Below are 17,515 nucleotides of genomic sequence, written 5' to 3'. Positions count from 1 at the left end.
AGATTAGCTATACCTAAATTAAGACAATAAGCCGTCTATAGCCTACTTATAGGTACTTAGCTATAAGGTATATGTTTATATCCTAGATTAGAGACAGGTTAAGTTAGGGAAGTTTAATAAGCGTACTAAAAAGAAGATCCTTCTTAGTTTTAAAGGCTACTAAATATACTACTATTACGTGCCCTTAAGAGCTTATAAGATCGTTAGATCGTTAAACGTAAGATTTAATAAAAGAGGTTTTATATTAGAAGTATTAGATAATAAGATATAGTTACTACTAACTAAACTGTACCTACTAACTAATCTACTTATAGATTTAACAAACACTAAAGACGTAGATAAAGCTAAAGATTAAGAGCTAGCTAAAGATTAAGATCTAGCTAAAGTAGCTAAAATAGCTAAGAAACTGCCTTTTACTACTACTAATATTAATCTACTAGCTAATACTAACTCTACTATAAAATAGATCTAAGATTAGTCGACTACTACCTTACCTGATTTAGTAGCTATTAAGCGTAGCTAGGGGCGCCTAAAAGGTTTAAAGAACAAGCTAAAGGCAACTTAAGCTCTAGCTTAAGCCTAAGACTTTATATAGTCTATTAACCTTAAAACTACCTAAATAACTTAATCTTAATCACACTATATAACTAAGGAGGATATAAAGGATAATACTAAACAAGGGGTATAGTAATTAGCTTATTCTGTTATAGCTATAGCGTTCTACACTACTTACTAGACTATAGTTAAAGACGATCTAGAAAACGTCTTAATTATATATAAAGAGGTAGTTAGTAGCGTTAAGTCTAAGTAGTAAAAGGAGGCTATATAGAACAAACTTAACTTACTTATAAAGAACAATACGTAAAGTCTAGTTAAGAGATTAAGCCTTTAAAAGGGTACTAAGGTTCTAGGTAGTAAGTAGGTATTTAAGAAGAAAACTAGCGTTAATAGTTTAGTAGTACGCTATAAGGCCTGTTAGGTAGTTAAAGGATATAAGTAACGCTATAAGCGTAATTACGATTAGACTTACGCTAGCGTGGCTAAAAGTATGACTTAAAAGGTAATCCTAGCCTTAGTAGCTAAGAAAGACTAAGAAACAGAACAAATAGACTATATTATAGCCTTCTTAAATAAGAAAGCTAATAAGGATATATACGTAGAACTTCTAACTAGCTCTAGTAAAGATAACACCTATATCTACAAGCTTAACAAGGCTTTGTATAGTTTAAAGTAGGCTCTATAGTTATAATAGCTAAAGCTACGCTAAGTACTTATTAAGCTAGGTTTTAAGCCTCTAATAGCTAATAATTATATATATTAATACCTTAAGAGCGGATTAATTATTATAACCTATGTAGACGACTTCTTATTAGTCGGCCTAAAAGAGAAAGAGCTAGCTAATCTAAAAGTAGTCTTATAAAACGCGTTTAAGATAAAGGATCTAGGTCCTTATTACTACTTTATAAGTATTAGGATTGTTAGGAATAAAGGTAATAAGACTATATCTCTTATATAAGACGCTTATATTAAGAAGGTACTTAAACACTTTAAGATAAGTAACTATAAAGCCTCTAAAACACTATTAGACCTAGCTTACGTAAAGCTTATAGTTTTAAACCTAGATTACGCTATAGTAGATTAAATCAAACTGTATTAGTAAATCGTTAGTTCGCTTATATACCTATTAACTTAAACACGCCTAGATCTGTACTATTTAATGTCTATACTATTATACTATCTTACAAACTCTTTTATTAACTATATAAGCGCTATAAAACACGTGCTATAATACTTATAAGGTACGCCTAACTTAGGAATTATATATAAGGCTAGTAAAGGAGCGTTAGAGGGATTACATAGATATAGTAATTTAGACTACACTAGTTATATAAAAACATAAAGATTAACTATTAGATATCTATTTAACTACTATAGTAGCACAATATCCTTTAGATTAAAGCGCTTATAAGTAGTAGTACTCTCTTCTATAAAAACAGAGTACTATAGGCTCTCTAACGCTATAAGAGAAGCCGTCTAGCTAAGGTAGCTATTCTACGAGTTAGGTATTAACTCTAAAGACACTAAAACGATCTAAATATATAGTAATAACTAAGGATCTCTAGTACTAATAGATAACCTAGTTATCTACTAGAGAACTAAGTATATTAACGTATAGTACTACTATATTTAAGAGTAAGTCACGCTAGGCAAAATAGAGGTTTAGTTTAAGTATATAGAGGATATAGTAGTAGATAGGCTTACTAAAGCTCTAAAAAGACCTAAATACACTAAGTTCTTAAAGCTGTTAAATCTATATATAGTAGCTATCTTAATTACTTAATTAAGACGATTCCTTGTTTTTATTTTCTTTTTTAGTATTAAAACAGTAAAAAGCTTACTAGTTTACTATTTTTATTTCCCTTTTTAGTAATAGTAGCGGCAGAATCTTACTAGTCTACTATTTTTATTTCCTCTTTTAGTATCTTACTTAGTAGAACGGCAGGTAGTATAGAGTTTAGGCTAGATAAATAGATAGGACGTTATAGGCGTAGATTTAGGGGTGTATTACAAGAAACTACTAGCCTTATTACGTAGGGTTAGTAGTTACGGGACTAGGATACTCTAGAGGCCCTAGTCTAACCTAATTAGGGTTAGCAACCCGCTAAAAGTTAGTTGTTTACTATTACTATACAGGTACTCTATATAATTACTTTACTTAGTTAATTTAATTTATTAGTTCCTGTAATAGATCGATTATCCTGTATAACAGAAAAGAAAAGAAAAGTAAGAAAAAGAAAGTTTACCTCTTTATATATTCTTTTTTAGTAGCGTGTTATAAGACACTTACTAATAACACGATATAAACATTTAGTAAGGCTTTATAAACAATTCTTTATATTAAACAAATTCTTACGTAGATAAGGTACTATAAGTAAAGAGCGGCTAGAGCCTTTATTATATAGCTTATTAAGAACACGCTAGCGCGAATCTAGTATAATAAGTACGCTACTATAAGTATAAATAAAGATAAAGAGTAGATAAAGAAAAGAGATATTCTTTCTTTCTTATATCTATACTATATTATTTTAAGGTTTTAAGGTAAGAATAGTCTATATATAAGGTAAGAGCTATAAAGAGAGGTATAAGGCTTACCTAGTATAGCCCTTACGTATCTTAGGTATACGCTATAAAAGGAGAGCTTAGCTATATCTAGTATAAGTTCTATATAACTCTAAGAAGGCACTATATCTAGTATAGCTTACACGACTCTAAGATAGAGCTATAAGAGAAAAAGGTAATATTAAGGACTTAAAAGGGTAAGATTAGGAATACGTAGGCCTTATGTACCTATAAGCACGCTAGGGCTACTTAGGGTTCTTAGGTAGTATATATATATCTTAGAGAGTAAGGGGTAAGGAAAGAAGGCAAGAATTAGTTTAGATTTAAATTAAAGTATACTACGACTCGCTAGCTACTTAACTGTGATTCTCTACTGTATTACCTGTAATACTAATCTCTAACAATACTTAAAAAAGGGGTTGTTATTTACATGTATAGGCGCTGTATCCGCTATAAACAGGGTATGTAGGTGCCTAAGTACCTGAATCCTAACAACACTATAAACTATTAAACAGGGTGCAAGGGATCGATCCCTGTATATTGATCAAGGGTCAGTTAGTAATTAGGGGAACAGGTTCTGTATCCCGGTGGTAATTGACCCTGCTGTTTGACATGTAGAGCAGTTCGGCACATCCTAGACTAAACTGTGGATCCAGGAACTATCCTCTGGCACTATGGAAGCCCTCTTTGCCGTTTAGCTGTCACAGCTCCCAAACCTAGCACACCTCCTCTTGGGCTCCAACTTTACGAAAGAGACTCGAATTCTCGACATGATGTTCAGGTCTACGCTTTACCAGCCATCTAGCAACAGCTTCTCGAAGTTCGGGAAGCTCCAGAAGGTGCACTTCAAGCCTTGGATCAACTTCAAGCACGATTGGGCGAAGCCCCTAAATACATCGGGCGTTCTGGCCTTCTTCTTTGTCCCTACAACCCAGCACATCGCGTCCGTCATAGAGGAGCCAGAAGGATTTGTGCTGCCAGAAGACCCACCTCACCCAGGCTCCAGCAAACCTTACAACACTTGAAGTGAAGCTTCACCGGGAAAGGTCTTCTGGAGAACTTCTAAAACCCACTCAAAGCCTCCATGTAACTTCTATGCCCGTCCGGATCTAGACTGCCCAGCGCCTTTTCTGGACTGCAAAAGCCTCGCTAGTTCATTATCCAATGTCCGCACTACACTCGAGGAACCGACGATAACTGTGAGATTCGATCATTCAGCAATCATAGATGATCCTCCTTTGGGTGTGCATGGAGCCTTAACAACGCTCATAGCCTTTCAAGAGGCTGATGAAATTGGAGTTGCCTTCATCATGTTACTAGGGTGGATACCTGACATCAAGTGTCTGGTGGAGAATAATTCATACTTGAGCACTTGTATTTTCGTAACTTGGAATCAATATTAGTAGGCACCAGGCATCTGTGATAACTGCATAAAGCGGTTTGAAATGGGTAAGTTGTAGAGCGGCACAGAATCAAGGCAATATTGAGGCTGAAAACCTTGTAGGGTTAGGCTTACCTCGGCTCCCTACCTTAGCGAGACAAACGGTGCTGGTACTTGTGCCTGTACCTGGACCAGTCCCTGAAGCGAAAGCCCCACGTCCACGTCGCCCCGAGTCCCGATTGACCGCCTCAAAAGCCCAAGGCTCTCAAGACATCAGACGCCTAAACATACCTACGTCTTCATTGTGTCATGATACCCAAGACTCTTCGTCATGTTGTCCTCAACCAGTAATTCCTCCCTCGCACGGACGCGCATTTTGCGATCAAATACCCTCAAAGCCCCAGCGGCCCCAACTCCGCAGCCTTCTTCAGGCCCCTCGAATATCAGTCTCTTCCTCACCAATCTTCACCTACTAGACCTAGATCTTCGAGATGACTGGCCGGATATTACAGAAGTGACCTTTTCCACGAAAGATGCCCAGCAAAATCAGAAAAAACGAATACAATGTGTCGAATGGGCTCTGTTCCAGTTGTTTGCCCTGTGGGACCCTGAAGAGACTCGAAATGTACTTCCCACCCCATTCTGTGCTTGCTCTGTGCCCGACTAACACAGTCCTATTCAGAAACTCCAGCCATTCTTTCCTCCGCTCGAACCTCTACAGTCCCTCAATCTTCGAACCGCCCTCTTTCGATGTCTTGACCATGCGAAGAAGAATGGTGTCTTAGGGCGAGACACCGTTCTGAGAAAGACTATGCTGGATGAGTGTAAGGGGGAACGATTGGAAGAGATTCTAGCTGTGTTTTCGAATGTTGTTCTGAAGAAGGTACTCCAGGAAGCGGGGGAAACACAACCGCTACCAATTGCCCAACAACTGGCCTTCGAAAACTTCTCGTACTCTGGAGAACGCACAGCTTTATCCGCCTTAATACTGGCACACAAAGCATCACTACGCAGCCACATACAGGGGAAGGAGGACGCAAAAGCTAGGTACCGCGATTTCGCGGACCTCATGAACCTCAACGATCGTCGAATCGCCCGCAGACACGAACAATTGAAACAAGCCATTGAGGAGCGTGGCACACAAGAGAATATAATACCAGATAAAGAAGTCAGGGCACTACAGGATCAAGTACGGAAGAATTGGCTGGGTAGGGATGAGTGGTTGGACTCCATCTTGTACGGGGACAGCAGGGTTAATGGTGAGGGGCTTCTGGCAACAAAGTTCGACAAGGTGTGGAAACATGTAGAAGACGGAAGTATTGGCGATGTTGAGGGGAAGAAACAGGTTGGGCTGCTCGAGCAATTGGATGCACGAGTTAGGGATCAAGAGACTCGACTAGCAAGGTGGCAGGATTTTGGAAAGACCCTATCGAAACCGGAAAATCCTTCTCCTTCGAAGAAGAGCGGACCAACCTCGGTAGATGGCAAAAAAATCGATCTTGGTTTCAACCTACACGAAAGTTTGCAGATTAGTCGGAACAGACTGGGCCAAACGGTTGAAGCAATAAACCATGCATCACTCGAGGAATATACCCGACTTATTGAGAACATGAAGACTGAGATGGCAAATGTTGGGAGAACACCGACGCGACAACGACCATCTATGGAGAGTTTCGTCCCAGAGGGAACTCCTTCCACCACGGCCTCTCCGATCATTGAAAAGGGTGAATCTCCTATAGCAGAGACAAATAATGAAGCGTGGTCCTCAGCCAGCGACATAGATGAACCGTCACCTGATCCGAAGATGGACACTATAAGACCCGTGTCGGATAAGACAGCAGAAGTACCTGGGGTTGACCCCGAAAGAGAGTCTCTACCGAACAATTCCCAAATCCAAAAGATTGATTGTCCTCATGTTAAGGACGATCCGGGGTTGGACAGGGAAGAGACTTCGGTAGAGAGTCAAGAGCTTCGTGAATGGCGTCGGCCGCCTTCACTTCATTCTCACACCCCTCAACAAATTTCCATCCCCGAACCTACACAGTCAGGTGAGTCGGAGTCCGACCTAGCAGATCAAATCTTGAACTCTGTCTCTGCCTCCTCGCCTTCCCCCAAGAAGAGGCATACACTTTCACTTGCAGAACGAACGCGGCTCTCAATGTCACGGGCCTCGCATTCCAAATACTCAGACCTCCATGACGATTTGGACAATCTGGCAGACCTACCACGTCTATCACTCAGACCCAAACCCCAACCCGCAAAGAGGCTATCCATCGCGTCGGAGGAAGACAAACATGCAGACCTCATCGAGCGGACCCGGAAGAGCATGGCTGGGTTCGAAGCGGCACAGAAGAAAGCACAGATAGAAAGAAGGAGGAGTTTGAAAGATGCGCAGAAACGACAGAGAGAGTCGAGCTATTTCCCCAAAGTTGAGGAAGAACCCATAACTCCGAGTATTGACCCGGTGGAGCTGATTGAAGGCGATCCGGATTATGAGAGTGTGTTCAAGAGCAGACCCAGGATCAAGACAAGCCCGGCAGCGAGCCCGATGAAGCTCTGGGGGGACGAGAGTGAGGATTGATAGTGGACGAGAGACATTCCGTGAAGGTATGGGTGTCGGATTAGAAAATGGGGCAATGATGAACGGATATCCACACTCGATTTGCTTCTGCGTGAGGTGATTCCCAGGTGCCCTTGAGTTTTGACATTACTTGTTGACAACATACTGCAGCAACATGGCATAATAATGTCAGCGTCTCAAAGGCTCCGAGCCAGAGAGATCTGCACGTTGGATGAAACGTTGGGCTAGCAGCCTCTCTGTCGTTGACAGGGCACGATGATTGCGCCGCCCAGGCATTGGACGAACATCACGATATCAAAGCCACGTGAGGTGAGCACGATGCCAGTTCGAGGCAAATGCAGGATCCCCTAAAATTACAGTGGGCCGCCGTCTGTGGCACTGGCACTCCGCACCGCCCCATCTAGCCAAACCTCGTATCGGATTAGCCCCGCCGTTGGTTCTGGCCGGCCCTGACCCTGATAAATAAGCTTGCCGAGATATCTGTTGCTATCTTTTGCCCCCCCCTCCCCTTCCTGCGCTTACTACAAACCTTCGCTCTCTCTCTCCCTCTCGTTGCTCTTTTCTCAGCAGGATTCTGAAAAGCCTCATCCTACCCAGCCTGAGTTTATTTTTGAAACTTTTGCCTTTGTTTGACAATCATTCCTTCCAGTCAGTCGCGCATCTCTCGAGACCCCGCCACGATCGACAGGGCCGAGATCCAGGCTACTGCCTTTAATTCTCCGACGGTCGCATGCTCTCGATGGACAATTGAGTTCAGTAACTCGGGGAATCACTTCTACCCCTACTGCTCAGTAAGTTGAATCAATGGGTCTTCAAAGCTTCCTGTCTGATCAATCACAATCACTGTAGTATGGAATAATAATTGCAAACGTCATTTAATCCACATCTATCCTCGCGGCCTTCGCACCGCTTGGCGAGTGAAATCAACGCAAAATCACACTCCTCACGAAGTAGTGTCATCGGAGAATAATGGCCTTATAGCAGGCCGACCAACGCCGCCCTTTGCCTCCTGCCAAGCTGTAGCCACGGCCCAGGCCCAGGTGTGGCTTTCTGGCTCCGGCGTAATTATTGGGCAAAATGGAACCTCCCCGGTCCGCCAACAGCTGCAGCCATGACGGCAGGCTGAGCGAGGCTACAAGCAATCCTCCTCCATCCTTCCCCTCCGCCTCCCTCCACGATAAGATCCCACCTCTTAAACATGGCCAAATTGAATCGGGTCTTGAGTACATCTCCATTCACTCGGTGGCATCCCGCGCACCCGCCTCGTCAAGATTTAAGGCGCTCCTCCCCGTCCACGCTTCAATCTTAAATCTTAAACGTCTCGTCACAAGAGGCCGTCGGAGAACCTGGAGGTTCTGGGTGCTGCTAGCATTCGTAATGTTGCTTCCAATCCTGATCGTCATCATCGTTCCTCTTCTCGTCGTTAGAACCAAAGCAAACCCAGACTTAATCGTTGATTTGGGTTACACTCAATATGAAGGTAAATCGTCCAATGGTATCAATCAATGGCTGGGTATGAGATACGCAGCACCACCCACCGGAGATCTCAGGTTCAGAGCCCCTCAGGAACCATTAGCTGCTCCACGACAGACTGCACACCAAGTATGTCATAATCTCTTCATTTGATATCCATGATATCCACTGACCTGTTATAGCATGGAGCTCTCTGCCATTCTACTCCTTCCACCAGCCTTGACCCTAGAACCTCGGAAGACTGCCTTTTCCTTGACGTCTATGCCCCCGCGGACAAGTCTGTTCTTCATCCTGTCTATTTCTTCATTCAAGGAGGCGGCTTCAATTCTCTCTCGAACGCAAACCTGAACGGCTCCAGTCTGATCGAAGCCGGAGACCATGATATCGTGGTTGTCACTTTCAATTATCGCGTCGGTCCTTGGGGTTTCTTGGCTAGTAAGGAGGTCAAGGCGGGAGGGGATCTGAACGCTGGATTGTTGGACCAGAGGAAGGCGTTGCAGTGGGTACAAAAGTATATCCATCTGGTACGCTGGTCATCCTTCACCTTTGGATAGGCGCTCACAAGAGAAATAGTTCGGGGGTGATCCCAAGCACGTGACAATTGGCGGAGATTCTGCTGGTGCAGCATCAGTCAACCTTCACCTTATCGCATATGGAGGCCGCGATGATGGATTGTTTCATGCTGCTATAGGAGAGAGCAACTCCTTTGGTGCACAACTGACGGTTGAGGAGTCACAATACCAGTACGATGGCCTTGTCCAGCGTACAGGATGTGACAAGTCACCAGATACACTGAAATGTCTTCGTGATCTAGACGTGGAAGTTATAGCCAAGAACAACATCAACATGCCAACCCCTGGCGGTGTCCCCAACGGTCTTCCAGTATTCATGTACGGGAATGTCATCGAGGGACCTGGGGGATTCTGTGAAAATTACACGTACAATGCATACGGTTCTGGAAATTTCATCAAGGTACCAGTCATATTCGGGTATGTTCTCAATTCCATTGTTCGGGACTCTGCTAAGTATACGAAGTGGCGTCTCAAATGAGGGCACTATCTTCACTCCCCCTAATATCAACACACTCACAGACATGAACAATTTCCTGAAGAACAACTGGGTGAAGCTGAGCACCGGTCAGCTTGACCAGATCGATAAGTTCTACCCCCAAGATAAGACTCGCTATAAGGGTAAAGGAGCGTGGTGGTCAACCGCCGCCACTGCATATGGTGAGATCCGGTACAACTGTCCCGGTATATTCTTGAATGATATGTACCAAAATTACGGTGGCGGGCAGACCAACTGGCATTACCAGTAAGCCCCTTTCTCCACACTACCAATGCATGTACTGACAAGAGAAGTTGGGACGTTTTGACTAGCGCAAACCAAGCGTCGGGATTAGGAGTGACGCACACTGAGGAAATGTCTTCTATATGGGGCTCCGCGACTGGGGTGGAAGGAAAACTCATTCCCACCATTCAAAGCTACTGGACGTCGTTTATCCGCACTAAGGATCCAAATACCTACAAGCTTCCGAGCGCACCAGCGTGGGCACCCTTCGGCCCCGCTATGGCGAGGTTGCATTTCCCAAATGACCCAAAGAATGTGGGCATGGAGGTTGTGGATCCTGTCCAGAAGGATCGGTGCCATTACTATAGAGTTATTTCTAATATGATTGGTCAATAAGGCTCATCAAGGGGGTTCGAAAAGTGTTTGAATAGGATCTTGCATTAGCGAAGGCGTTTGGAAAGGTTGGGCATTGGGACGGCGAAAATGGGTATCCTCATAGCGACGGAGTTCAGACCGTTATAAAGCTCAGGTATAGAGAGCGCTTTATTATGTACAAAATCAATATATTGACCAGAGATCTGAAGAAGGCTTTGAATCTTGTTCCGCTTAAAGCCCCCTGAAAGATTAGAAAGGAGGTTAGGGAGGAGCAAGGCATCAATCAACATGAAGTGACATAGTCGAGATATCGTTTACCTTTCTCTAGGAAGCAAATACCAGATATCTATGTATTTATTAGCCAATGACTTATATTGGGCATACTTCTATAGAATTCCCAAGTTGTCACTCTGGAGGCTAGACGTATAACTTACATGCCATATTCGACTAGAAGAGTTGTTTCTAACATCCCCTTTTGTAGGACTTAAGAGCGCTCTTTGACTTAGCTACCTTATGTGACCTTCCTATCAAGAAATAGCACTTGTGTCGTTGAGGTTTGTATGTCGCGTCACGTGCTGTCATTGAATGGGACCTAAAAGCAGGTACCTGTTGCGGCAGGATTAAAAGCAAAAGTAAAGTAATCAAAGACGAAAAATCTATGCTTGTCTTTGAGCCTCAGCCTTCTATTCTAATAGCTGCTGCTCGGTCGTTTTCTTCTGCCGCTCTCCTACCCTGGTCTCCCGGTGGACCCCAGATCTTTGACGGCACTGACCCCTGTTGCCCATCAAGTCCATCCGCGTCACGGTGTCATTGAACATCCGCTGCAACAATTCTGTGTCCCGGGCCCAATCACTGACAAGAATACTTCTCGCCTGTGCGAGGAGTCTGAATCTGGCGCGCTCTCCTCGTCTCGGTCTAGGATTCTTCTCGATCCTATTCACCGTCATAACAATCATCCTGGCTTCTTCGCGAGTCGGCTCGAGGCTGGCATCCCTCTTTGCCCAGCTACGACCTACCTATAATCGACCTTCCTCTCTCCCTGTATTCAGAGGAATAACTACAAGCACCATGGCGCGGAAACAATACAGGACTCCTCCGCAGGCACCCCCCAGCTTCACCGCTACGAGTACCTCTCTGATCGACGACGCGAGGTCAATCTGCAGCAACACGCGAACGCTGCTCGACAAGATTGCTGCAGAAGTCACACCCGAGACGGCAACCTTCGAGAACGTTATCCTACCAATTGCGGAAGATGAGAATACGGCCGGGCTGCAAAGCAGAATCATCGGCTTTTACCAAGCTGTGTCGGGAGACCCTACTCTGCGCGCTGCATCGTCAGAGGCTGAGGAGATCATAGACGACTTCTCAATTGAGGCCTCTATGCGCGAGGACATCTTCAAGCTTGTCGATGCGGCATACAAGAAGAACGAGAAGCTGGACGCCGAGAGTCGAAGGTTGTTAGAGAAGGAGCGGAAATCATACATCAAGAACGGGTTGGGCATCCCTGCCGGTCCACAACGAGACCGCTTCAAGGAGATCAAGAAGCGACTGTCGCAGATCGCGATTGAGTTCCAGAAGAACTTGAACGAGGAGCTTGGGGGCATTTGGTTCTCGAAGGCTGAGCTTGCAGGCGTGCCGGATGATGTTTTGCAGGGGCTTGAAAAGGGGACGGGAGACAACGAAGGCAAACTCAGGCTTACTTTCAAGTATCCGGATTTGTTCCCTACATTGAAGTTTGCTTTGAATCCGGAGACCAGGAAAACGGTGTTCATTTCGAACGAGAATAAGGTCAGTCAAGTTTCTTGGTGGCGGTAACAGTTATTGATCAGGTCCAGTGCAACCAAAATGCCAAACTTTTCTCGGAAGCAATCATACTTCGAGATGAAGCTGCTAGACTCCTCGGTTATCCTAACTGGGCCTCATTCAGGATCGAGGATAAGATGTCGAAGACACCTAAGACTGTCAATGATTTCCTCGATGATTTGAGGGTCCAGCTCGCTCCAGGTGGAGAGAAGGAGACCTCACACTTAAAGGAGATCAAAGCAGAGGATCTTAAAGCCCGTGGCTTGGAAAATACTAATGATGGAAACTACTATCTTTGGGACCATCGCTTCTACAACCGCCTGATGGTTGAGAAGGAGTTCTCGATTGATGAACAGAAGATCGCGGAGTATTTCCCACTACAATCAACTATTGAGGGTATGTTGGGTATTTTTGAGGAGCTCATGGGCTTTGTATTCGTCGAAGTACAACCGGAAGACCGAGCTAAGTTATCTGGTATGTGACTCCCCCTTCCCTCCTTCCATACTCTAATTCCTATCAGAAAACGGAGTGGACGATATCTCCTGGCATGAAGATGTCAAAATATTCACAGTTTGGGACGATGAAGAGGAAGGCGGCTCTTTCGTCGGCTACCTCTACCTGGACCTACATCCCCGCGAAGGCAAATATGGTCACGCAGCAAACTTTTCATTGCAGCCAGGCTATCTCTACCCCGATGGAACCCGTCGATACCCTGCCACTGCACTCGTCTGCAACTTTTCCAAGCCGACTGCTACCAAGCCATCGTTACTGAAACACGACGAGGTAGTCACCCTGTTCCATGAATTGGGTCATGGAATTCACGATCTTGCCGGAAGAACCAAATACTCGAGATTCCATGGAACGAGCGTCGTGGGAGATTTTGTGGAGGCACCAAGTCAAATGCTCGAAAATTGGTGTTGGACCCCAAGCGTGCTGAAGAGCTTGAGCAAACACTACAAAACCGGAGAGCAGATACCGGATGAATTGATTGACAGGCAAATTGCTGCAAAGCATGTCAACGATGCCATCTTCAACCTGCGCCAACTCCATTTTGGAATCTTCGATATGACAGTGCACACCCCCAAGTCGCACGAAGAGGCTGAAAGCATTAACTACTCTGAGCTGTACAATAACCTGCGAACCCAGATTGCAGGTCTTAAAGGTCCCGAAGCACTAGGGTTGAAGTCCGATTGGGGCCACGGGCAAGCTACGTTCGGCCATCTGATCGGCGGGTATGACGCGGGCTATTACGGATACTTGAGCAGCCAGGTCTACTCAACAGATATGTTCTACAGCGTCTTCAAGAAGGACCCAATGAGTAAGAAAGAGGGTCGCCGGTACAGACATATGGTGCTTGAGAAGGGCGGCAGCCAGGAGGAAATGAAAACCTTAGAGGATTTCCTGGGCAGACCTCCCAGCACGAAGGCGTTTTACGAGGACCTGGGATTGGTTTCCAAGTGAGTAGATGCAGATCGAGACTCGAATAAAATGATGCGTTCCTTTTGACCATTTCTCACTTGAGTCCTCAGAACCTTGCCTCCTCTCTGCGATGCAGAGCTTCCTTGTACATCCCGATACCAGACAACATGAATTGATCCATATACTCAGCCTCGCAAAAGGCGATAAGCGGTAATGGATTTCAACTCTTTAGTTTTCTTCATTTACTTTGACAGGGCAGCGCAAGACAAAGCGACTCCGAAACGCAGCTGAGTTAGAGAGACGACTCGGCTGCGTTTCAGAGCTGGACGAGGTCTATGCGTTACGATGTGGTCAGGATAAGGTAGTGGGGTATGGGGTTTGCAGGACGCCACAAATGCACAGACTTAGTCTGATAATCAAGTGACTGGGGGGCTTACGCATAAAGGTGGTTTCTTTTGCTGCTATTTTCTTATATGCTCCTGTTCATTTCGTTCATGCGCGGGGAAGCGAGCTTGGGAAGGTTATGCAGGTTGTGGTTCTTGTCTTGCGTACGCTTGCTCTATTTTCTTTCTCAATGTCTCATTCATGGTTTTGTTCTGGTGTAGTTTGATACTACGGATGAGTTCGTATCTTTATTTCGTTCATTCGTTGATTTATTTAATTTTGCGTCGTCTTCTGGAAAGCGAAGCCTGTGTGAGTACCTAGGTAATATAGCGGGAGCGATTGAATGCAGAGATGATGGGTTTCCTGCAGAAACCAAAAAGCGTGCTCAAGAAGAACCTCTCGAAAGTACCAATTCGCTCTGTCCTCCAGGATAGCGAGAAGGTCGGGGATGGTGAACCTGCTGGCAGGCTGCAAGGGAATTCACGGATGAAATTGGGGGATGCGGACGGAGTGTTGGCTCCGAGATCGAGTAGTGATGGGGCGAGGGATCCTTTGGTTTGTCTTCCCCTTTCTCACAATTGAGACTCACTCTTCACATCGAAGGCAATTACTGTAGTCTCTCGTTGCCTGGAATTTTGAATAGGATCGCAGCTGACCAGAACAGAATTGGCCAACATGGAAGAAAGAAACAGCCTTCTTCACTCTCCTCCTCTCAACGGCCGTAGTTGGGATTCTGAAAACACTATTCGTGACGACTAACAGTGTCATCGCGATGCAATATAACGTCTCATATATGGGCGCAACGGCACTCACCGGCATCCCTTTCATCGTTGCTGCGATCTCCAGTCTCGGGAGTTCCATCTTGAGTCAAGCTATTGGGAAGCGATTGATCCACTGCCTGGCGGGGATCTTAATGTTGCTGGCTGCGTTGTGGAATATGCATGTTATGGAAAGCTACGCGCAGTTTATGGCCTCGAGGATCTTTCAGGGTGTGGGTTGGGGTGCCTTTGAAGGGCTGGTAATGATGTCCGTTCGAGATATCTTCTTCGTAGGTACCCCATCCAAATTTCAATCCAAGACCCCTAACTGATAGCGACGATGCAAGGTTCATGAACTTCCCCTCCGCTTCAACATACTCTCCATCACCTCCCTCTTCTTTACCTGGGGCTCCCCTATCCTCGGCGGCTACCTGTCCCAGAACAGGGCCTCATTCCGGACCGCAATCATGGCCGTGATCATTATCCAAGCCTTCTCCGTTTTCTTTCTGCTCTTCTTCCTGCCCGAAACCTCATTCTTGCGCTCCTCATCTCCTACAACTCCCATTACATCCGCACCAATCTCCACCATGACTTCTAACCCTTCTCCCTCCTCCCTTTTCCGCACATACGTTTCCAGTTTACGATTTATCCCCTACACCCAACCCTTCAAAGCCCACACCGCACTACGGCCTCTCCGCGCATTCACCACCCCTTCTACACTCCTAACCTTCCTCCTCACCGGCCCAACCATTGCCTCCGCCTTCGGACTCGCCAGCTCACTCTCTCTGCTCTTCGCCGTCATGCCCACGCTCCTCTTCCCTTCGTATCTTGGCTTCCTCTTTATCCTCCCCGCCATCCTATCGATCTGCGCTTTTATCCCCGCAGCATTCCTCGCCTCGCGCCCTTCTCAAAAAGCTTCTTCACCGATAAATCCCCGCGTAGTCGTGCTAGGTATCATATTAGGCATCGCGGGCATATTATCATTTGCTCTCTACACGACCTCCAAATTGACTCCCCCCAATTCGCGCGCCACGGGTTTCGTCTCTGGGGGTTCGCAGCTGAGCCTCCGTGTCGTGTCGCTGCTGCTTGGGATCTTGGTCGCGGGCGCAGCGGTGCTGGGTGTTGTTGCGCGTGCGGATTTACATGCGGAGGTGGAGGATGGAGTGCAGGTTCAGAACGCATGGCGCGTGTGCCAGGATCTGCTGAGTGGCATCTTCATCATGGCGGTTCCTGGCTGGGTGCAAGGGGGGCGGGGGATGGTAGCGGGCTTGAAAGAGTTTGCTATTGTGGTTGCGGTGCTGCAGATTGTGGGGCTGGTGGGGGTTGTTGGTTGGGAGAGGGGCGGGTTGGAGGGGAGGAGGTGGAGGAAGCGGGAGAGGTTGTTAGAAGTGTGAGGAGGGGTATCTAGGGAAGGGGGGTGTTGGAGTGTTTGGGGAGGGTTGGGGAGGGTTTTTTCCTTTTCTTGGGGCCGGCTTACAAGATTGGAGGATGCAACAGGACATGGAAAGGGAGGAAAGAAAAATCGAGATGGATGAATAATACCCATCTTCTCTTGCAAAACCCTACTTTCCTTGCCTCCTTGCTAAACCCACAGTCATTGATCCTAACATCCCATCCAGAATACTTTCATACACGAAATAGGATGTTTCTAGCTCTCGTATCTATACAATTAGATCCTAAGAACCAGAATTCCTTGCCGTGAGGAGGCAGGGACCTGTGGAAATTGATTTTTGGCTTGGGAGTATCTCGTCACTCGTGTACCTTGTTTTTGATATTTTGAGCAAATGGAGAAGGAAGATTGTATAGATTGATGATAACAATTCTAGTAATCCTACAATCAGTTGTAAAAGAGGATGGATCAGATATACTCTGCACGAATCCAACAGACAGAGAAAGAAAGAGAAACCTACCTAGGTACCTTACAGCGCAAAAACCCAAGTTGAAACCCAACAGAATCCCCAGACCGACTTCTTCCTCTTTTCAACATCCTCCACCTTCCACATCTTTGTTGCACATCGCAATTGAGTGGAGAACGGCCAATGTTTTCTCATTTTCCCCACCCTGGACTCCAGAAAACAGGGGCGCATGAACCCACCATCTCCACACCCCGCGAAAACCACAGACCACGGCGCGTCACGAGTAAGCACACGGCCGAGTCATTGTCGTGCATCGAAGCCTCTTTCTGCGAGAGGGGGAAGACACGAGGAAGGATACGACCGAGGTATATTGACCAAGGAACAGTCTGCACACGAGGAAGTAGGTAGGTACCGGGACCCTAAAGCTCAACAATATATTGACGAATCCTTGCTATTTCAGGACTTCACCCAGGATTAGTTATGCAGAGTCCGTATAGCATGGCAGACTTCCAGGATGTTCGGGCGAATACACTTATATACCGTTGTATTGTCAAGTATATACGGAAGAGGTATTTCTGACTTGAATCTCCCCGGAAAAGCCATGCTCCAAGCCTGCAAGGAACATAAAATTTTAAGATCACATGTCTTAGACATTTACCTAGGTATGTTATTGGAACTACAGTAAATGCTGCCACGACTCTCACAGTATGTGCATTGTTGCTGATCGTGCTATAGACCTCCATGGAGACCGGTTGAGAGGAGATGATTTCGGATCATTCACCCGGAAGGCGGAGAGCTGGGGTAGAAGCGGATCCATTTGTCCTTGAGGGCGTTGGTTGGCTTGCTGCTGGTGATCGACCATGTCCAGCCAGCCGTTCCCGTCTAATCCCCAGCTTTCGTCGGATCTGGGGATTTAGCAGAATTCGGGAAGGGCCCAGACTTGCAGACATCGCCGCCACTCGCGTCGAGGCTCTACGAGTCTACAACCTCAACCCACTCGCCCCCGCCCCTTGACAACATCATTTTCCCATCCTCATGACGCCAGCAAGAAGTACAGCAATCCTACGCTCTCCTC

General features: G+C 45.9%; 4 protein-coding genes across 4 annotated transcripts; all 4 read left to right on the top strand.

Moving 5' to 3' along the window:
- Positions 1 to 4,742: 4,742 nt before the first annotated feature.
- Positions 4,743 to 7,530, top strand: M430DRAFT_56259 (hypothetical protein). Its single transcript, XM_024868596.1, has 3 exons — positions 4,743 to 5,126; positions 5,184 to 7,178; positions 7,233 to 7,530. The coding sequence occupies exons 1-2, from the start codon at positions 4,833 to 4,835 to the stop codon at positions 7,080 to 7,082; spliced, it is 2,193 nt and encodes a 730-aa protein (XP_024724116.1). The 5' UTR covers positions 4,743 to 4,832; the 3' UTR covers positions 7,083 to 7,178; positions 7,233 to 7,530.
- Positions 7,531 to 8,459: 929 nt separating this feature from the next.
- Positions 8,460 to 10,241, top strand: M430DRAFT_94901 (hypothetical protein; the record flags this gene model as incomplete). Its single annotated transcript, XM_024869868.1, has 5 exons — positions 8,460 to 8,684; positions 8,738 to 9,079; positions 9,129 to 9,544; positions 9,591 to 9,869; positions 9,917 to 10,241. 5 exons carry the CDS (start codon positions 8,460 to 8,462, stop codon positions 10,239 to 10,241), a joined length of 1,587 nt encoding a protein of 528 aa, XP_024724115.1.
- A 920-nt stretch (positions 10,242 to 11,161) lies between these two features.
- On the top strand, positions 11,162 to 13,831 carry M430DRAFT_203316 (hypothetical protein). Its single transcript, XM_024864275.1, has 3 exons — positions 11,162 to 12,008; positions 12,056 to 12,497; positions 12,544 to 13,831. Exons 1-3 carry the CDS (start codon positions 11,289 to 11,291, stop codon positions 13,482 to 13,484), a joined length of 2,103 nt encoding a protein of 700 aa, XP_024724114.1. The 5' UTR covers positions 11,162 to 11,288; the 3' UTR covers positions 13,485 to 13,831.
- On the top strand, positions 13,832 to 16,156 carry M430DRAFT_203317 (hypothetical protein). Its single transcript, XM_024864276.1, has 3 exons — positions 13,832 to 14,381; positions 14,491 to 14,874; positions 14,932 to 16,156. The coding sequence occupies exons 1-3, from the start codon at positions 14,178 to 14,180 to the stop codon at positions 15,976 to 15,978; spliced, it is 1,635 nt and encodes a 544-aa protein (XP_024724113.1). The 5' UTR covers positions 13,832 to 14,177; the 3' UTR covers positions 15,979 to 16,156.
- The last annotated feature ends 1,359 nt before the right edge of the window (positions 16,157 to 17,515 follow it).

Source organism: Amorphotheca resinae, assembly GCF_003019875.1.
Source record: "Amorphotheca resinae ATCC 22711 unplaced genomic scaffold M430scaffold_2, whole genome shotgun sequence".
NCBI lineage: Eukaryota > Fungi > Ascomycota > Leotiomycetes > Helotiales > Amorphothecaceae > Amorphotheca > Amorphotheca resinae.
Note: the sequence above shows the minus strand (reverse complement) of the source record. Positions and strands in the feature narration are given on the sequence as shown.